We start from the raw sequence: 22,731 nt of genomic DNA on the forward strand, positions 1-22,731 counted from the left end.
GTGAACAACTTTCCCTTTGATCATGGACTATAAAATACCCTCAAAATGTCTCTTTTGCTTTTTTTATGGTGATACAAACTCTTTATCCATGATGTATTCTTTGAAAATCTGCATTAAATGCCCTCTTATAAAAAGAATACATGATCTACTGATAGATGTGATAAAAAGAAGCAGTTTCAGTGAAATAAAGTATATGGGGAAAGTTGTTCACAAGTGACGTCGCACATCTTTGTCGCATTGCCAATGTGAGGATCTCCATAGCATTAGTGATCGCAATATTCAAATGTTCATAACTTTCTCATTATTTGTCCGATTTTTCTCAAACTTTCATTATTCTATTTCCTTGATTTTTCTGTTTTCACACAAGCTGTCTTGTTCCAAAGGGTTTCATTCTCCTTAAGGGTAAATGTCCAGGGTAATTAGGCTGCATTATTGTAGAGCGCTTAGAGAAATAAGTGTTAACATGCATGGTTAAGCGCTATATATACAAATATCATTATTTCTAAATTAAATTAATGAAAGGTCGCACTGTACGTATATGTAGGGAACTGTGGTATGATGCCCCCCCCCGGCCGGCCCTCTAACAAAATGAAGGCCAATACCTGGTGGGTATAGGGCACAATCTTTAAAATAGTTTGAAGTTGCTTGACATTTTTACTATACAAAATCTAATCTTTTGATAGATTTGGACTTATATCCAGAATATGATATCTTATATTATTCTCCCCCCGGGTTTTCCCTTTCCCTTTCTTTCTTCTCTCTTCCTCCCCTTTTCTAAGTCATGATACTATTTTGGCCATATCCCCTAATCTCCCCCTCTCCCCAGATACCCTATAGTGGTAGGGTCATTTAAAAAAAAATTTAATCGCTCCTTATAGTTGCTATTATGATTCTGATGAGATGTTCAGCGTTATGCTAGTTTGATTTTTCTCTATTTATTAATTCAAATCAACATTTTTCTGGGGTGGACTTGACCTTAAGGGCGTTGTGATAAAATTAATAAACCCTAACCCTATGGTTGCAATCCCCCCAAAAAAAATCCGGGGATCATTTTTTTAAATCTTATCTTTTTTTTTTTAACTTGTAATTTTATTTTATTCTATTTCTATGTATTTATTTCATTTATTATTATTATTATTATTTCTTATTTGGGGGAGGGGGTTGGGCAAACAAATGTCACAGATTCCCTTGCCCCCCTCCCCCCTCAGCTTTCTTGAGGACACGGGCCACCGCCGAAGTGACAAGCTAGGCAGCGTTGCCGATTCTCATCCCCAAAATCCCCACATTAAAAAAAAATTGGGGGATGGTTGAAGTCTTTGGGGATGAAAAATGAATATTTGGGAATGAAAATAATATTGAGTTTTATGAAAAACGAATTTGGGGATTTTCTGTCAAAATTTGGCAACTTCGGGGATAAGTGTCGTTTTGGGTGGGGATTTTGTGAAGATTTAACCTGGCAACGCACGCTGAGCTGGGCTGCTCATTTCCTGGATTATACTTGTTCAAGTCAGGCGCGTACGCAAGGGGGGGGGGGGTTTCGGGGGTTCAAACCCCCCCCCCTTTTCGTTTCCTTTTTTTTTTTGCTTGTCTCCCCAGAGGTCGGTCTGGTCAAGGAGTTATCGGGCAAGCGCCTGATAACTCCTTGGTCTGGTTACGGACAGTTCCCCTACCCAATAATGTATATGACAGCAATAATGAACAGAATCTCATGTTTCCGACGAAAAACACAGAAAAAATTTCCGCTCGCTTCGCTCGCTCCATTTTATTATATCTTTTATTTCCGCATGTCGCCGACATGATCACGGTATCGCCATTAACAAGGCCATACATGATAATCATGATGTATACTTATGAATACAAGTGAACCAAGACAAAGACATACGTTTTCTTACAAAATATGTTTTACCAATATGAAACCAAAATGACGGAAAACGCTAAAATGTCGGTTAGCTCGCTCCGCTCGCTCGTTATGAAATTCCATAAGTATCTAGTCTCCTGTTCAAGGCCGTTTTATGAGTGTTACGAATAGAAGGACATGTAGCATCGACTAATACTTGATTTACTAACAAACTATTGACAAGAAATGTATGTTTTGACGGGAAAACGCGAAAATTTCGGCTCGCTCACTCCGCTCGCTCGTAATCATTTATGAAATTTCTTAAGTTTCTAGTCTCTTGATCAAGGCCATATCATGAGACTTACGAGCAGAAGGACATGTATCATCAACTAATATGTAATCATTACCAACAAGCTATTGAGAAGAATTGTATGTTTTGACGGAAAAACGCAAACATTTCGGCTCGCTTGCTCCGCTCGCTCGTAATTATTCATGACATTTCTCAAGTTTCTAGTGTTCTGATCAAGGCCATATCCAGGCGCGTAGCCAGGGGGGGCGGTCGCCCCCCCCCCCCTCCCCAACAAAAAAAAACGTCCCCAAAAAGAAAAAAAAGAAGGGAAAAAAGGAGAGGAGAAAAGGAAAAGGGAAGAAAGGTAGCTTTGTGTTTTTTCTATTTATTCTTTATTTTTTTCTCAAAAGAGAAACTCCTTCACTCTTCTTGCTTTGAATTCATATATGAATTTTGCTTCCGCGCTGCGCGCGGTTAAATGACAATATTGAAGTTCTCCATTGTTCCCCCACCTTTTCTCTAACCCTGTTTTTCCACCTCAGCTATGTGCTTCTTGCCAGTTAAAGTTAAAATTGTATACATTAGGGCATGAATTTGAGTAAGGTTAGGCCGAAGTAAATGTATGAAGTTATCTTTTTTTTTTTCAATTGATCGCGCTTCTGGTCTGGTCGGCTCCGAGCGGGTAAAATCTTTATATCAGTTTCTGCCGTCACCTCCATAAAGTCAGCTTCTCCCGCTTTTCAGCTCATTACTAAACCATAATTTGGGGGCAAACAGGTTCCTAATTTAAAAAGAGGAAGGTATGGAATTCGTGTCGTATTAAATAAAAAAGTACAATATTTTTTATCAAATTATATTAAACTTCATGTCATTTCCCTGTATACATTCATCTCCTGTCCTGTTTTGCGCCCTCAGTTTGAAATTTTGAATGACACTTAAGTTTCTTTATATTCAAAATGAAGCGCTTCAGGATAAGTCAAAAAAATTAATCATCCTTTATTATATAGATAGATAATTTCAATAAATCACATAAGTTTCAACTTTATGCGCACTATTTTCCTTGTAATGAAGTTCAATAATCTTAGAAAATCAATTGAATTAGAGACGATTTGGTATTAGAGATATCTACATTTGATGAAACGTCCGCCCTTTGAAATTTCAGAGTTTCATTGCTCATCGCGGGGAGGAATATCTTCCTCTACCAATCTTCTCCTCTGTTTTGCGAGTTAAAAATATGCACTGATGCTAAATTGTTTGTAATCAAATCTGATCTTTCCAAAGAAAGTTTCAATATATCTTTGAGAATACCCTTTTCTCGGGACCCTTTTTATGGCAAGAAAAATTGATAAATCACTTTAGCTTCCGCGCTTCGCGCTGAGTTATTATCATTTTAATTTCCTCCATTGTATACCTCTTTTGTGCGTTTACAATCACTTTTGAAAACAATTAAGGTTCAAAATCGCAATATAGTCATTGGAGGTACTAGAGACAAGAGAAACGGCTCCTTTTCATTTTAATTTATGAAACACTAAAAGCTTCGCGCTTCACGCGGGAGGGGGAAACTCCCCCTCCCTGCACCCCCCCCTAGGGAGCGCGCTTCGCGCGCTCTGTAAGTGTTGGCACGCGCGTGCATTTACCGCCCCCTCCAAAAATGAAATCCTGGCTACGCGGTTGGCCATATCATCAGTGCTACGATCCGAAGGACATGTAGCATCGACTATGATACCAACAAACTATTGACAAAAAGGTTATGTTTTCAACGCAAAAACGAGAACATTTCTGCTCGCTCGCGGGTCATGACCGCACTGTTACATACCCATCCCCACTTAAATGTTATTGTCATATTTGCAGCGCTGAAAAAAATCATCACCTTCCCCCCCCCCCCCCCCCCCGCTCATCACTTTTTAGAGACTGGGCGGGAGATTTAAAAAAAAATCAGCTCGAAACCCCCCCCCCCCTTCAAAAATCCTGCGTACGCGCCTGGTTCAAGTTGCTCACTTTTTTATCAGTCTGATCTGAGTATCAGTGACAAGCTGTTCATAATAAAAGTATTAGGCTAACAGTGCTTATTCCAAGGTCCCCAATTCTTTGTATCTGTGTTGTTAACTGGCCTTACATTATAGGAAAATGCAACTCAATTTTACAAATTTTCATGGGGGTTAATTTGGCAACGACCTCTATACCAAAATAGTGGTGTTTTAGTTGCAAGAAAACGCCATTTTCACACACAGATTTTCAAAAAATTTCCCTACTTTATAAAAAGCTGGATCTGCCCCTGAGCTTTCCAGCATTTTGACATGGCAGCTAGCTGAAATTACTCCCCATGGAGTGCAAAATGTCCATATATTGTGTGGGGGAATAACTGTTTTAATGTTGTGTAATGTAAGGGTATAATTTTAGGGTAGTGTAAGAGCCTCGCAAATATTTTGACATTAATAATGATAATAATAGATATATTTTTTCGTTTGACTACTTCCTTATCCAGTTGTTACTCAATCGAATTTGGTTATTGTAATGTTGTTAATTGATTCTAGTCATGATGTTTCTATTGGGAAAAGTTTTTAAGATTTCGCTACTAAACCTATATACACCCAGTGGCTCCATTACTATGTTTTAAGTAATTATATAGGGTTACATTGGCGGCGGAAGCCAACCATTTTAGGGGGGAACCACCTAAATTTTTTGACAAGTAAAAAAAACAGGTTATCTACCGAAAATTGGAAGGGGGACACATGCAAAAAAAACTGAATAGCAAAAAAAATTGACAAGCAAAAAAAGAAAGAAAAAAAAGCTCATCGGCAAAAAATTCAGGGGGGGGGGCGTCCCCCAACTCAAATTTAGGCCCCCCGCTTCCGCCGCCTATGTAGGGTTATTATCTTTGTTTCGAGATTTCGACTGAGCACCTATACCAGTGTTAGAAAAGAAATCCACTTTTATATTGATTTGTTGATTGCACCATTGCAAACATACATAGGCTGCGATTTCTTTAAAATTGGTGTCGCTTTACGACAGCCCACACTCTGCTGTAAAATTGTTATTAGGATGTGATGATATCTTCATTTATCTTGATATATCACGATGGAAAAGTTCAATATTTGAATAATATTGAATAAATTGTATTAAGGTTGTTTAGGAAGATTTCATAGCAGCCGATGCTGAATCTCGAAATCTTTTAGAACGTAATATGCATGTATCGTAACCATTGTATTAAGTGCATGAGTGAAGTGATTATGTGTAAATGTAAAATAGGATCAGAGAATATACATATAGTTATATGTTTAAATAAATACAGTAATCTATACCATGTGCTAATCTATATCACTTGAATTGGGATAAATTATTAAAAAAAACATGATTAACAGTTCAACATTTTCCGAAAAGCTCAATTAACGAAAATCAAAAGAATGTTTTGTGGGTAGGCCTCTGAATACTTGCAAGCAATGTTTCTACATGTTCTAAGTCTAGTTGTGAGTTGTACCATATGTAGTAAACATTTCAATAAATCTGTAGTTAGTTAATTCATCACAAATCCCTCAACTTTGCAAGTACCAAACAAAAAATCCTGACAAAATTGGAAGGCTAATTCCGGCCCAGCCTAATTTTCATAGCCTTTGTTTCAACTGGCAATACTCGCTCAAGCATGAATAGTTTTCCAACTTTTTAGTGTCGTTTGAAAGTTGACATTATTGGCTTTCCATATGTATCAGTCTTTCCCCCAAAATCTTTATTTAGCAGCCATTTCTGAAGTGTATAGTTTTTTTTGGGGGGGGGGACGCACTGTATACATAGCTGTATATGATACATCCGGGAAACCAAAGCGCGCTGACGTTATCACGTGATTTAAAGGAGCGGACCTCATCGACATCATGGCGTCTTGTGAAGAAAATTCTGTCCGAAGAAAAATAGCAGATTTGAGAGTTGTTGATTTGCGACTCGAGCTTGAAAAGAGAGGGTTGGATAAAACTGGAATCAAAGCTTTACTTGTCGAGAAATTGCAAAAGGTAATGTATAATTTGAGAGTGAAAAAATCATTATCGAGTGGGATTTAGAAGAGAGACAGCTCAACAGAGCCAGACGCAGACTCAGAGGTTAGAGTTTACAATGCAGTACACGCTGACTGCATGCGGCGAGCTGCGGGCCTGCGCGCGATCGATCGACAGATCGAGTGTGTGTGTCATGATGTGTGTGGGGATGTTACTTTAGTTTAGTGCAGCATGCTTTTTGCGGGTAGCTTGAACGATGAATATCAAGTGTTAGATTTTGTCATAATACATGTTTTTTTGTCTCTTCTAAATATCATGAATATGATGTTGAAGAGTAGTCTATGGCATAAATCTAACAAAAATTTCAACAATTTAGTAGTTTAGAAACAATTCATGTACGAGAAACACTCCATGGATTTCAGTCTCACTCCCTCACTCTCAGCCAGGCCAGGGCTAGCCAGGCACAACGAACAATTGTCCATAGACTGTGTACAACGGATAGATCGTCTCCGCACAGCGATTCGAAGACCGCTGATTGGTCAATCGCGCAGATCACGTCATGACCACGTGGTCCCAAAAATAATTCCTTCGGACTGCGTGCGGAAGTATCGATAGCGATAACGATATCCGGTCACGTTGTGTACGCCGTAAATAGTTTTGGTTCGTGATCGGATCGCTCCGGTATCGATCGAAAATTATCGAAACTCTGCAATTTCATGCATATTCACGCGACGCTCCGAAACCCGGAAGCCAATTGACTTTGCGCACGTTGCGATAGACTCTACAAATTCCAACGAACACGATGGCATATAGACGCTAATTCGTAAGATTTTGACAGAAAAGCAAGAAGTAATCGAAATTTGCTTACCTGTGCAGTATCGGTGAGAAAATAGATCCTCCGAGAATACCTTTCATAATTCATATAAAATACGGGAAAGTGAAATTCTAGGTCGATTTTGGTACGAGGTGATAGAGAATTGCACACTTGTTTTGGTGGAATTCTGTGTGTGGAAATAAAAGGCTTGCACTGCGCATGCTTACTATATTTTCATTCATAAATTGGTTCTCGGCAGGGGCTGGATGACGTCATGTAATAAGCAAAAATGTACACGACCGCTACGTTCACGCTCCGCTATCCGTTGTACACAATTGTTCGTTGTGCCAGGAGGCGTTCTGGGGTAAAAATCATAGTACTATTCGTACCTTTTACCCCCTAACGCCAGGCACTTGCCCGTATAGGGCCGCACGTCGGAAAGGAAAATGCAACTATACAAATGCACCAAACAGCGCCTTATAATTTGAATCTGACGTTAACACTTCTGTACATGGGTATAAATATCGGTTAGGAAGGTTTGGTATGTTTGGTAATGAAAGGGAACAAAAATCGCAGAAATGGGATGAAGAAATAAAAGTAGAAGAGAGTTTCCTACTCACATTTGTTGTCTTCGCCATCTTGGATCCATTGTTAATGCAACCTAGTTACGTGACGCTTATAGAGGGCGGCAAAATCAAGTGCTAAAATGTCCCGCTTCAACCACTGAACCAGGGGGGTGTTTCATCAATATTGTCACGCGACAACTGTCAGCGCTGATAGTTGTCGCGCGACAATATTGATGAAACACCCCCCTGGTTCCGTGGTTGAAGCGGGACATTTTAGCACTTGATTTTGCCGCCCTCTATAAGCGTCACGTAACTAGGTTGCATTAACAATGGATCCAAGATGGCGAAGACAACAAATGTTAGTAGGAAACTCTCTTCTACTTTTATTTCTTCATCCCATTTCTGCGATTTTTGTTCCCTTTCATTACCAAACATACCAAACCTTCCTAACCGATATTTATACCCATGTACAGAAGTGTTAACGTCAGATTCAAATTATAAGGCGCTGTTTGGTGCATTTGTATAGTTGCATTTTCCTTTCCGACGTGCGGCCCTATACGGGCAAGTGCCTGGCGTTAGGGGGTGAAAGGTACGAATAGTACTATGATTTTTACCCCAGAACGCCTCCTGGCTAGCCAGGGCCAGGCGGCTTCTTGCAGTAGAGGCGCTGGTCCAAAAATTGGGATTGTCCCAGAAAACAAGGATATCCTCATAAACCTAGACAAATCATGTCGGCATAATTGTACTTGATGCCCCCAGGGGACATCAACGTTTTTACCTCGTGGTACTCCTTGATTTCTCGATGATTCTTCGATTCCGAAATGTAAACATTTCTTTTTCTCGCTTAAAAAAAATAATAGAAAGTAGTTCCGGTTTGCACTAGCGCAAATGCGCAAACAGGTGCATCTAGATGAGCGCGCATCCTTGCCTCCTCATCTATCCTCTTATATTACTTGCACTTGATGCCCCCAAAATTGATGAAAGCGGTGATCCGGCAAGTAATCCTAGTCGTGATGTTGACAGAATTAACCTTGATAGCTAGAGAATAAACTCTCTATTATTACTTGTACTTGATGCCCCAAATTTTCCAGTTATTTAGCACTTTATTCAGAAGTTCACATTCCACTAACCCCATTTTCCCCTCTTTTTCTATTTTCTAGCCGCACAAGCCTTCATTACATCGTCGAATCATATTAACCTTGTTGGCTAAATTAACCTTGATAGCTAGAAAATAAACTCTCTTATATTACTTGTACTTGATGCCCCCAAAAATTTCAGCAAAATTAACCTTGCAGCCAAAATTAACCTTGTTGGCAAAATTAACCTTGATAGCTAATGTAACCTTGAGAGCTATAGCTCGTCTCTCTTATATTACTTGTACTTGATGCCCCCAAATTTTCCAGTTATTCAGCACGTTTATTCAGAAGTTTACATTCCACTAACCCCATTTTCCCCTCTTTCTATTTTCTAGCCGCGCAAGCCATCATAACATCGTCGAAACAAATTAACCTTGTTGGCTAAATTAACCTTGATAGCTAGAGAATAAACTCTCTTATATTACTTGTACTTGATGCCCCCATAAATTTCAACAAAATTAACCTTGCAGCCAAAATAAACCTTGTTGGCAAAATTAACCTTGATAGCTAATGTAACCTTGAGAGCTATAGCTCGTCTCTCTTATATTACTTGTACTTGATGCCCCCAAAAACAACAAAATTAACCTTGTAACCAAAATTAACCTTGTTGGCAAAATTAACCTTGATAGCTAATGTAACCTTGAGAGCTATAGCTCGTCTCTCTTATATTACTTGCACTTGATGCCCCCAAATTTTCCAGTTATTCAGCACGTTTATTCAGAAGTTTACATTCCACTAACCCCATTTTCCCCTCTTTTTCTATTTTCTAGCCGCGCAAGCCTTCATAACAACGTCGAAACGAATTAACCTTGTTGGCTAAATTAACCTTGATAGCTAGAGAATAAACTCTCTTATATTACTTGTACTTGATGCCCCCAAAAGTTTCAAGAAAATTAACCTTGTAACCAAATTTAACCTTGTTGGCAAAATTAACCTTGAAAGCTAATGTAACCTTGAGAGCTATAGCTCGTCTCTCTTATATTACTTGCACTTGATGCCCCCAATTACTTTATTTGTTGCGCGATCAACCGAATCACGCGCGGATGGATATCAACTCGCCGATGGTAAACAAGGTCGGGTCGAGGATCCACGCGAATCAAGGTAAAACGTTGATGTCCCCTGGGGGCATCAAGTACAATTATGCCATCATGTCTTGATAAATTGAGACTGTCCTTGTTTATGGGGACGTTTTTTTTCCACTTCCCCCTACGTAGCCTGGGGCGTTTTGGGGAGTGAAAGTTATATACTGTACGTATGGAGCCACTCCTAGCCTGGAGGCGTTCGGGAGTAAAAATCATAGTACTATCGTACCTTTTACCCCCTAACGCCTGGCGCGGGTACGTATAGGGTCCCACATCGGAAGGGAAAATGCAACTATACAAATGCACCAAACTGCGCCTTATAATTTGAATCTGACGTTAACACTTCTGTACATGGGTAAAAATATCGGTTAGCAACGTTTGGCCACTCATTCAATGAACAACTTGTTCACTGCTACCATCCTGCCTGTGGTGAATCTACAGGTAGGACTATGGTATGCCAATGTTGTACAGAGCACACACTTTAAAAAATCATTAAAATATCACTTTTGTGACCAAAATTACTAATTTCCATACAGTTGCAATTTATTTTACATTAGTAACTTGGGAACAATTTTTGTATTCACTAGAGCGCTCAAAAACTTGAATTTGGGGCATATTTTTGTGTACGCCCTCTTTTGGTGGAAAGTAATATGGCAAGAAATTTTTCATTTTTTGATCCCTATTTTTAATTAAAAAAAAATTATTTAAAGTGTCAAATTTAAATAAGAGCCAAGTTGTATGAATAATAGGTGTAATGGAAACTGTCAGTGTAAAAAAATCAGGCTTTTGCCCCCAAAAAAGAGAAAATAAGCCAAACATTGCCATCCTTATTTTCCACACATGGAGATATAACTAAGAACAAGGTTATATTATAACCTTGTTCATTGAATGAGTGCAATGAACAAGGTTATAATATAACCTTGTTCTCAGTTATATCTTCATGTGTGGCAAAATAAGGATGGCAATGTTTGGCCTATTTTCTCTTTTTCTTTGGGGCAAATGCTTGATTTTTTTACACTGAGTTTCCATTACACCTATTATTCATATATTTGGCTCTTATTTAAATTTGATTCTTTAAATCATTTTTTTTAATGCTGTAACCGATTTTTATTCCAATTCCCGATCCGATCCGATTTTCCCCTTTTTTCTACATTTTTCCGAACTCCGATTTTTGACCAGTGGGGAAAAAATCGGATCGGAAAAACCAAAACATAACAAGACAAAAAAAAAAAAACACGTGGCGACATGTTTGCCGTCAAAATGCGCTGGTGATTTGTTTAGATCTCAGACAAAAGCGGTGGAAGGAAAATAAGATAAAGGGGAAGAAAATTATGATTTGTTTTATCTGTGATATTAGCGGAAAGGCAGGTGGAGAAGAAGATTATGATTTGTTTTGATCTCCGACATAATCGGGGAAGAACATGAATCTCCGACGATAATGACGATAATTGGTGATGAATTTGTTTTGATCTCCGACAAAAATGGAGGAAGAAAAACAACGAAAAGACGATATGTTTTGATCTTAAGCGGAGGCAAATAAGATTTAGTTGAACACGCTGACATGCGCGGTAATATTTACGACTATTTGACTATACTTCCTCTAAGAGTTTACGATTACCTCCGCTATCACTACGATGTTGTAGAGAAGGTAAATGTCATGGTAAACAACTCTGGATAATAATGCGTCTTTTTCGGGAGGTCATGCGACCTTTATGAGATTACGATTACCTCCGCCATCACTGCGATGTTGTAGTTGTAGAGAAGGTGAATATCACGGTAAACAACTCTTGATAATAATGCGTCTTTTTCGGGAGGTCATGCGACCTTTAAGAGTTCACGATTACCTCCGCCATCACTACGATGTTGTAGAGAAGGTGAATATTACGGTAAACAACTCTGGATAATAATGCGTTTTTTTTGGGAGGTCATGCGACCTTTATGAGAATACGATTACCTCCGCCATCACTACGATGTTTTAGAGAAGGTGAATATCACGGTAAACAACTCTAGATAATAATGCGTCTTTTTTGGGAGGTCATGCGACCTTTTTGAGATTACCATTACCTCCGCCATCACTACGATGTTGTAGAGAAGGTGAATATCACGTAGATTCCCCACAGGCAGGGTGGTAGCAGTGAACAAGTGCGTTTGGCCAAAAAAAAATTACTGAAAGGAAAAAAAAATCGCAGAAATGGGATGAAGAAATAAAAGTAGAAGAGAGTTACCACTGAAGGACTCACATTTGTTGTCTTCGCCATCTTGGATCCATTGTTAATGCAACCTAGTTACGTGACGCTTATAGAGGGCGGCAAAATCATTTGCTAAAATGTCCCGCTTCAACCACTGAACCAGGGGGGTGTTTCATCAATATTGTCGCGCGACAATAGTCAGCGCTGACAGTTGTCGCGCGACAATATTGATGAAACAATGGATCCAAGATGGCAAAGACAACAAATGTGAGTAAACTCTCTTCTACTTTTATTTCTTCACCCCATTTCTGCAATTTTTTTTTTCCTTTCAGTAATTTTTTTTTGCCAAACGTTGCTAACCGATATTTTTACCCATGTACAGAAGTGTTAACGTCAGATTCAAATTATAAGGCGCAGTTTGGTGCATTTGTATAGTTGCATTTTCCCTTCCGATGTGGGACCCCATACGTACCCGCGCCAGGCGTTAGGGGGTAAAGGTACGATAGTACTATGATTTTTACTCCTGAACGCCTCCAGGCTAGTCACTCCCCACTAACGCCTGGTACTCCTTCCTATACTTCCCCACATACGGGTACAAAACCAGAAACTTTCGCCCCCGAGAATTCTACTTTCCCTCTAAAAGATCTAGCCCTAAAACATGTACATGGGGTCCAACTTCATTTCCAACATTTCTGCGATATTGATTTCATTTTTAAAGAAGAATTCATTAAAAAAACGAGAGATTTGTTATGAAAAGAGCTTACAGCCGTGTTCAAGGAATTATGGAAAATAGATGGCCATTTCATGGATTTAACTCTTCCCCGTTGGACATGCCGTTTAGCGGTCAATATGACCGCTGAACGATGTAAACAAAGTTTCCCCACTTCGTATCTCTTCGTATGACATCGTAACCCCATGAAATACACATCATTCGAAAGCTTATTCATTCAGCTTTCTTTTGATGCCCAAATAAGGGCATTCTCGATAAGTTTCGGCTAACATCGGAGATTTTTCCGAAGAGTGTCTGATCGCTCAGCTCAGCTAGCTCGATCACTCGCACAACGCAATCACAGTGCATACTGTATGCGAAACTATCTGCGACGACTTTGAACCTCCGGTGAATTTGCGATCAAAATGTCGGATTTCGAGAGTGATACAATGTCAGGCATGGATTCTGACGAAGAATCATATCTGGATGACCTGCTGACAGGAAAATATGTGGCTGATTTGAACGATTTGGATGATTTTTCATCCGATGAAGAGGAGCCATCAACCTCGACTCAGCCAAGTCAGGGGCGGTCTCGTAAGCGAAAGCACGCAACGTCAATTGCACAGAGAAAACCAGCAAAACGGTACGTATTTTTCATTTTTCTAGCAACAAATTCCGTATTTCCGAGAATCCATAATCATTTTTCCGAACAGAATTTTATGGAGAATCATAATTTCACTATATAATTTTGCGTTTTCATTGTTTTAGTGCTAAAATCGGCAAAAAAACAAAACCGGAAGTGGTCGGACATTTAAATAATGCACCACGAGCAATCGCCAATTTTCCGTTGCTAGGGACTGTTTTTCGCCCTAGTTACGCCTTTTATGCCTTTTCTAATCGCTTTCTGACACTTTTTATGATTGATTTGGTATGGAATATTAATTTTTGGAATAATATGGATTTTATAAAATAGTTAAGTTGGGAAATAAACCCATTTTATCATTTTTTACGTCTTGAAATACATTGTGACCTTGCAGAGTCATGAGAGTGCAGGCAAGCATTTTTTACATGCAGTGGTGTATGAGTTTCAAATATTTATGAAAAATCTTTGTATGTTTTGTTAGGGGTTGGGGGCTGGGGTTGGTTATCTGTACTTTATATATTTTATTCTGAAGCCATTTTAATAAAAAAAAAAATATCTCATAAACCCATCAAATTCACATAAAATCATGTAAATCTATCTGTTGATTTTTTATTTTTTTTGTCATTTTGATTTTATTTTTACTGTAGTATTTTATTACAAGTAATGACTGAGTTCATCATATATTTTTTCTCTCAATTTTCATCTACAGGATTATATATTAATTTTTCACTGTATTTTATTTTTTGTTTTTATAGGAAATCTACTGCTACGCCTACCTGCAACTGGAAGAGCTACGATGACGTAGATGATGGGGTACCACCAGCCCGGCTGACCAATTTCAAGGCGAAACGCGATCCAGGGATTGTACTCACCAACATCAGGACTCGTCAAGGTGTCTCCACGATGACTAGGGCAATCGATTTTTTCCGGCTGTTTTTCTCCATCGAGGTCTTAGGACAATTGTGCATGTTCACCAATGAATATGCACGTCAACACATTCATGAAAAACCTTCGTATGCAACATCTTCTGGTGACTGGAAACCAGTGGGAGTAGAAGAGATGGAACAACTTTGCGGACTGCTTATTTACATGGGACTTGTACCTTTACCTGATTTAGAATTGTATTTTAGTACATCTTTTCCGTATCATGGTACCTGGGCGCGGGCATATTTAACTAAGGATAGGCTAAAAGGGATCTTGTGTTTTCTCAAAATTACGGACCCAAATACTGAAGGTGATAAGGACCCCCTACGTAAGGTAAATTATCTCCTGAAGCATATGAAAGAAACTTGTAAACAACTTTATCAACCTGGGGAACATATTAGTATAGATGAAAGGATGGTAAAATCAAAGGGAAGGTTCGGTTTTATTCAGTATATTAGGGACAAACCTACTAAGTGGGGGTTCAAGTTGTGGGTGCTGGCCGACTCCTCAAATGCGTATACATATGATTTTGATGTTTACGTTGGACGACGTACGGTATCTAGTAAACATGGATTAGGTTATGATGTAGTAATGGAACTATGTAAGGATCTTCATCACCAAGGGTACAAGTTGTATATTGATAATTTCTACACATCAACTCAATTATTGAAGGACCTAAAACGTAAGGGTATCTTTGCGTGCGGAACCATTAGATGTAACCGGAAGGGTTTTCCAAAAGAATTCAAGGACACAATGAAACAGTGGGAGAAAGACACAGAAAGGGGTGAAATGAGATGGATTAGGGATGAAGATGTTGTTGTAATTCAATGGAAGGATAAGAAAGTAATAAGTGTTATGTCCAGCTACCATCCTGGTAATAAGAACACCCACTGTACGAGGAATACCAGGGCAAATGGCGAACACAAAGAAATTAAAGTGAAACAACCAATCGCTTTTGCAGCTTATAACAAATATATGGGGGGTGTTGACAAATCCGATCAGTTGATAGGAAATTATAATGTTCTACGAAAGACAAATAAGTATTGGAAGACCCTTTTCTATCATATGGTAGATATAGCTGTAGTTAACTCCTATATTTTATTCTGTGAGATGAAGAAACTTCATCCCGGTGTTTCAGGCTTTGAGCGGAAGTCCCGCTTTCTTCAGCGGCAGTTCAGGGAAGAGCTGGCAATGCAACTGGGTGGTATAAAGAAGGATGATCCAGTTCCATTGTACAGACCTGTAACTCCTGTTGCTTCTAAAAGAAGTGGGGCTCATGATGCAACATCAGCTATGCACCTTCCCGTTGAAGATTCCGAGGGTCGTAGGAGAACATGTAAGGTATGCTATGCGTCCAAGGGTAATAATGCCAATAAATCCAAAATGATATGCTCTGTCTGTAAAGTACACCTCTGCACCAATAGAAATTGCTTCTATGATTTTCACACCAACCCAAAATATTCCTCTTCTCTCCAATAACTTTTCCAAACACCAAGGGCTGTTGCAGTAGGTAAGTTTAGATTTGTCTGGTAAGTATTATTTTGTTGTCAGTCTGTCTTATTTTTCTAATGTATGATATTTTATTTGATCTTGTCCAAGATTTTTTTTTTTTGATTTATGATCTCTGATGTCAAATTCAACAATTTCAGATGTTTCATAGATAATGAAAATGTAGAAGGGTGTGAAATATTGGTATAAAGTTGAATTTTAGTGTGTAATTATAAATTTTTAGATGAATTTATGAATATTAATGAGGTTATATTCGCATACCTTAACATGTAATTACATTTTTACTCATCATTTTGAAGTTTGAACCTTGACCTTTCATTTGATATATGATTTGACTATATTACTCAATAAATGGTTGATAAAATCACATCTAGAAGTTCTGGTGTTGTTTTGTTAGTATTTGTACCTGTTTTACAGCCAATGGGTAAGGGTTAAAGATGTAAAATCAGAAATTTTAGCAATTTTTGTAGATTTTTTTTTCCAGGAGCGTGATATTTTGTAAACGTATTGACCCAGGCCTAGTTTCACCACAGATTAGTTAATAGTTAACAGCTATTGCATTTACAATTTTAAGAAAAATCTATAATTTTATCATACATGTATTGTATTGAATTGATTTGAGCTCCTTAGTCAAGGAGAGCGATTCTGAGGAGCTCAATTGAGCACCTCGAAAAAATAAGGAGAGCGATTTATTGAGCTCCACGAAATTATAAATTTGAAGGACTGAAACATTGTCCCGGTATCTATCTGAAATCATGATATTGAATTATGATTTTTACAAGTTCTGTGCAAGAACGTATTAGTGCTATTATCGATAGTCTTTACCACTAGTCCTGTGACAATTGCATGTTTTTTGCCACTTAGCGATACTGTATAAGCTGTTTCACGTACAGAATTTTTCTTCAATCGCTGGGGTCTCGACATTTTCGTGGGTTGTTGAATTCGCGATCAGAAGATGTACCAAGCATTCTCACAGCATTTTAGAAGCAAAAATAGTGCAGAACATGTGCAAAAATATGTTTTTTAAAACCCCCGTGCTTATGTACATAAATATCATATGTGTCTGTAAAAAACAGTTACAAAGTGAAAAATAGCGGTTTGAATTTCAATTTTTTTTTTTAGCTTTAGATCTGAAAATTCATCATGTCACAGTTCTGTAAGAGTAATCTTTGGAAGACGTGTTTTGTTAGATAACTTTTAAAATGTTGGTTTCAGTGTAAATATGTTGAATTTTGTGAACAAAATCTTATACCTTCAAAACCTATGGTGACTTATGAATATGCAAACAGCTGCCAATATATATGTGTATAGAGTCAACGAGATGAAAATAAAATCAAATTATTTTATGGAAGATACAGTGTAATATTGCAGTGAGTTAATAAATATTTGTAAACAGATTTCAGGAAATAATTTAGGCTTTGATTTTGTTTGAAAAATAAAAAAAGTGAAATTCTAGCTAACTTTTTTAATTACTAACCAGACTTTTTCAACTTACTTTATTTTTTGTACGTATATACCGGTAGGTGCTTATCTTAATATGTTCACCACCAAGATGTTTTCAATAGCAAAGCTTTGCTTTTGGGGACATTGGCACCAATTATTACTGAAAGTGTCAATATTGTTGTTAAATTCCTGTAGAAAATCTCCTGTAGAAAAAAATGATGACACTGATGATGGGGCCCTGGAGTTGCAGTACAATTCAGTGCTTTTAGTTGGTTTTCAGTTTTCAATTTGGAGATACAATGTTAAAGGGAAGTTCACCCTGAAGAAAACTTTGTTGTAAAAATAGCAGAAAAAATAGTAAAAAATATTGGTGAAGGTTTGAGGAAAATCCGTTAATGAGTAAGAAAGTTATTAGAGTTCAAAGTTTTGGATTTGTGACGTCATAAACAAGCAGCTGCCCCATGTGTTATGTAATATAAAATGCATGAATTTCAAATTTTGTATGGTTTCTGATGACTTAATTTTGTTTTCTATTCATGATCGGGTGTGAAGTAATTTGTCTTATTGATATACAAAAGGTACAGTGAAAACCTTTTTCAATTTTCTGAGAAAATGATGTTTCATTGATTTTTTACCATTTGCTATGTAGGAATACTGCCCGCATATGACATCACAAATCAAATAATTGAAATTCTAATTACTTTTTAATTATTTGATGAATTTTTCTCAAACCTTCAGCAATATTTTTATTATTTTTTCTGCTATTTTTATAATAAACCTTTTGTCAGGGTGAACTTCCCCTTTAATGTCTTGCTCATAACCATAAAAAATGGAACTGAAATGAACAAGGTGACATTGTTTCTTAAATATGGGCAAGCCTCTATTTGCTTTGTAAATAGACTCCACATTCTGCAATTTTTTATGGCAAACCTTGCTTTTTCAGAGGGGATTTTAGGCCTGGAATCAAATACACTGGCTTGAGAAAATAAAATTGGTTGTCGAATCTTGGCATATGTTGAATGAATTTGGGGTATATTACCCTTCTACCAACATTCTGTTTGGATTTTTTTTTCAATATTGTCTGTACTTAAACAATGATTATTTATGAGTGTTATTAAGAGAGTAATAATGTGGTATGAGGCAATTTCTGGTATAACTGCATGAATGTTTTGATTGTCAAAATATGAGCAGTTGATTGAGTTCTATTGGAAATAAAGACTAGATTTACATTTGCTTGCAATAACTTGATTCAACCTTTTTTTTTCAAGAGAAATGCATAATTTATTGACTGATGTTATTTTTTGCTGTTTTTGCAGGCCCTTACAGAAGAAGGTGCAGATCCAAACACAATTGTCATTGATGGAACAGGTGCCAAAGGTACAGCTCGAAAGGCAACACCAAGTAAGCAATCTCCTGTTTTTTCCCAGATGATTAATTCTTGTTTCAACTAGATACTAGTTAACTTCATACAAATAATATTAGTCTACAAATGTACTTATTCACTATTTTTCGATCTGTTGTCCTTGGCAATTTAATGCAAATAGCTCCGTAGATGAATTTTAACAGGCCTATGTCATATTTTTAGGGTCTACATATTTTCACTGAATGTATTCTGATTGAAAAAAATGTGTTTTCACCATGGAGAAATTTAATGACTTACTGCATGTTGATATCTGTGAGAAATGTTAGCATTTACTGTATAAAATCAATACATGTGTTTGAATTTGATTCTGGAATATTTGAGATCTTTATCAGATGGTATGTAGGCCTACGTACTTAAGAGCTTTTCTAACTTTTTTTTTATTCAGGGAGATCAGCTGGCAAACAAGATGTAAGTATACAATGTTTTTTTTCCATCCATCATGTATTTATTATTCCTGATTTGAATGGTGTTATATGAAGATGATACAACATTAGTATAAAATTATTTTTGTGTGTATGTAGTAGTCTGTTCTGTATGCATTGGTGAGACAAAATTCATGAAACCATGCATAAGTAGATCTGAATTCAATGGATTTATCATTCTATCAGTTGTCGGTGTCTACAATGTAAGTTTCTTTATGTATGTTGCATTCATACTAGTACTAATTCATACATGCATAAGATCTAAATTGAATGGATTTATCATTCTATCAGTTGTCGGTACAACTGTATATATAATGTAAGTTTCTTTGTATGTGTTACATTCATAGTCTACTTTACACCCCAATTTAGAAGAAGCTATTATGATGTTTGCTGTAAAGATGTTATAACAAATTTGTAAAAACAGTTAAAAGCTACTGAATTCCATCTCATGTATTTGATTGGCTGATGGTAAAATTGTTAAAGAAATTGTACATTTGTTACTATGACAAGCCTTTATGAAACAGGACCTTGAATTGTTAGTAATAATAGTAAAAAAATCGTAACATAAAAAGGCAAATTCAATTCTTCAAGGATTTTATTTTAATCACCGGGATGTCATATTGACATGATCTGCATCAACTTTAATGAAAATTAGCAAATTAGACTCAAGATTGCAATAATGAATTAAAAAGATTATTTGATTTCTGAAAGTTATTGTAAGCTATATAATTTAGGTAAGTAGAAATTGTGTGAATTTATTTCTTCCCAAATTAGATGGTAGAATTGGTGTGCAGAGACATGTAGTAGTTATAACATCTTATACTTGTAGTTATGATGTCAACTGTTTTGAAAGAGCAATTCACAAAAAGATTTTCTATACACTTAATTCATTACATGTAGTTACCATGTATTTTCCATGCCAACTGTTTGAAAGACGAATTAATAATGAAGATATCCTACACATATAATGCAGTACATGTAATTTCCATGCCAACCAACCGTTTAAAAGAGCCATCCACAATGGAGATTTCCACATGCATCTATGCAATGCATGTACTTAACAACCAAAAAGCATTCCAGACATAGGAATAAAGAAAAATTTCCACACAATTTTAATGTTATACATGTATGCAAACTCGATATCAAGCTTTTAAGTTTATTCATTACTAAACAGGTTGATTGAATATTTTTGTTTAGTAATTCATTCAAATGTATGGCGGTTACTTTCTTTGAAGCCTAGTAACAAGGCATTCTTTTAACCTGGTGGCTATATACTATGAACTACAATACTTGTAATCCAGTTTGAATACTGCTACATTATATATAAGATGGTATGCTGGGTTAGCTGCTGGTGAGCGTTAGGGTTGTCAAGAACTCCCTTTGTTTGAAAAGTACATGTGTATGCATATAATGTGTTGAAAAATTTGCATACACTGTATAGTGGAATATGTAGAGTTATGGGTCTTTACCTCTAAGAAATTTCTAGGAAAGAAACTTGAGAATTTGAATTATTTAGTGGAAGCAAGCCTGTTGAGCAAGAATGCACGTGTCATTTTATTCAAAGTGAGAAAGGGAGAAACACTTGCACTATCCATTACATGTGCACATACTAGAATGGGTTTTTGCACAGGTTATTTTAAAGAGGATGTGCAATGAACAGAACTATTAATCAAGTAATTTTGTTTGTCTTAATCATAGTGGCAATCATTAAAAGCCACCATCATTCACTTTGTTTGTTTGGTTTTTTTTTTGCACGTCAGCCTAATTGATGGTTCTTATTGCCCAATGACATAAAATAGCAGTGTGTTTATACTCACACCTTGATGAGGGACCCGTTCTATTTAACAATCAAGTCCTTGGTAAACCAGCATGGTGATTGATTGTGTACAAGAGAAGCATTTGCCTAGTACTGGAGCATGTAACATCTTACGCATGCCAACTGTGCCACACTATCATATTTCAGAGATACATGTATGCGATCAGTACATCACCAAGTTGCAGGTCACTGCACATATGTTGTTTAATGCTATTAATCTGTACATACCTGTAATAGGTCTATTCTCATGATTTTTTTTTTCAATATTCATTTTTCAGGAGGAGCAGGAGGAACATATGGAAGAATTAGAGCCAGACGAGCTGATGGATGGTGACTTTCTGCAGGTCGATTCCACCGGAGATCCCAGTATGGATGGTCTCTCTCAAGAGAGCATGGATGCTGGTGGTGTAGACTTCCAGATCTCCGACGAGGTAGGCAATTTCCCAGGGGCTCCATTACATGGAACCAGTGGCTCAAGTTTATTACAAATTGTTCATTTACAAATGTTTATAGTCGAGATTTATGAAAATCATTGATTTTTCACCGCCTCCTCCAGAAAAGTTTAGGAAGGATACAAGGAATGTGATTGAATTTCTACTCCTTTATTTGATTTATTCTGAGCATAGCACACCTTGAGATTTTTTTTAATATGTGACAAGAATTTCTTGGAGATTACTGCATAATCTGGGGAGTATGTCATGAAATAAGTAGTGAGCCCAACTTCCTATTTATCATTATGTTACTGAAATCCATGCATCTGATTGGCTCAGAGCCAAATTGTCAGTGAAAAATCATTTTTTATATTTCACTAAAAATTGGTCAAAATAATTTGCTTCAATTCAAACAAAATCACTTTCTATAAAGTGACCTGTGCAGGGTTGACTTTATTCGACAGACATTTGACAAGTCCGTTTAATGTTTTACAGGATGTAATTACGAAGCTTGACCCCGAGACCGTCATTGATTCAGTGGATTGTGAAATGGACGACATGAATGACGATGCTATCAACCTCACTGCCGATGATGACCAACTACTCACCGAAGATGTAAGTTCACTCAATGTAATGAATAGATGAGCTTGGCTTCCAAATAATAATTGTGTTTAAAATAACCGGGGGCAGGAGAAGGGTTTGTTGGTGTGTCCATGCTTTTTGTAAGGCATACTTAAATTTCCTTTAAAAGCACACATACGCAGTTTCTGTGTAGGTAAATTCTTAGTAGATATATTTTAGAGAGAAAATAATGTTTTCCCAATGGCAGATTAACAGGCTGGTGTGCAACATCTTGCTCTTGCAGTCAGTAATTGATAAAAGATAGCCAAAGGTTGTGAATCTTGGTGATAATTATCTACAAAAAGTATTAGGTATAGTTTACCACCAAACATATTCGCTCAGTTAAACCTGAAGCATGTTGAAAGAATATCCCTATAAATGTAAGGATAGAACTTTAATAGAGATTCTGTGCATTGCATTGATTCTGTGGGGTTCAAGTAAGCGACCTCAACTATCCAATCTACTAGGTGTTGTGATGCAAGTTCGCTAGTTACACACTGACTTGGTCTGTACTGCATATGAAGTCTTTCAGTGAAATTTCAAAGACTATTAATAATGCTCTCCACTTGTTTCATTTGCTCTTCAGGAAGCGCTAGGTGACCAGGTAGAGGAGTCCAAAGGTAAGACCACCTTTGTCCTGGCAATAACCAATAGCATTATGTTAGACGTTAGACATAATAAATTTGGCTAAGGGGGGTAGTACTTATGGGTGGTGGTTATTTCAGTAATAGGTTCGATTATGGCATGTTTCTGTGGCTTTTACAAGAAGATGGGAAAGGTACATGAGAACCGTGGAAGGGTTGAACTCTGAAACTTTGTGCCACATAGATGAAGAAGATGTTACCTTGGAACTGGCAGGTGACCATTTGAACAGAAAAGTGGGAAAAACTAATA

The 22,731-nt window shown here is 37.2% G+C and overlaps 2 protein-coding genes across 2 annotated transcripts in view; both read left to right on the forward strand.

Moving 5' to 3' along the window:
* The first annotated feature begins 5,953 nt into the window (after positions 1-5,953).
* The window catches only part of LOC121411406 (scaffold attachment factor B2-like), a 29,302-nt gene continuing 12,524 nt past the window's right edge, over positions 5,954-22,731 (forward strand). Inside the window, 6 exon segments of the mRNA XM_041604127.1 lie at positions 5,954-6,127; positions 18,441-18,525; positions 18,933-18,955; positions 21,064-21,216; positions 21,712-21,831; positions 22,424-22,457. Of these exon segments, the coding sequence (XP_041460061.1) occupies positions 5,993-6,127; positions 18,441-18,525; positions 18,933-18,955; positions 21,064-21,216; positions 21,712-21,831; positions 22,424-22,457 (550 nt within the window). The 5' untranslated portion in view covers positions 5,954-5,992.
* On the forward strand, positions 12,712-15,743 carry LOC121411408 (piggyBac transposable element-derived protein 4-like). Its single transcript, XM_041604128.1, has 2 exons — positions 12,712-13,248; positions 14,004-15,743. The coding sequence occupies exons 1-2, from the start codon at positions 13,031-13,033 to the stop codon at positions 15,649-15,651; spliced, it is 1,866 nt and encodes a 621-aa protein (XP_041460062.1). The 5' UTR covers positions 12,712-13,030; the 3' UTR covers positions 15,652-15,743.

Source organism: Lytechinus variegatus, chromosome 3, assembly GCF_018143015.1.
Source record: "Lytechinus variegatus isolate NC3 chromosome 3, Lvar_3.0, whole genome shotgun sequence".
NCBI lineage: Eukaryota > Metazoa > Echinodermata > Echinoidea > Temnopleuroida > Toxopneustidae > Lytechinus > Lytechinus variegatus.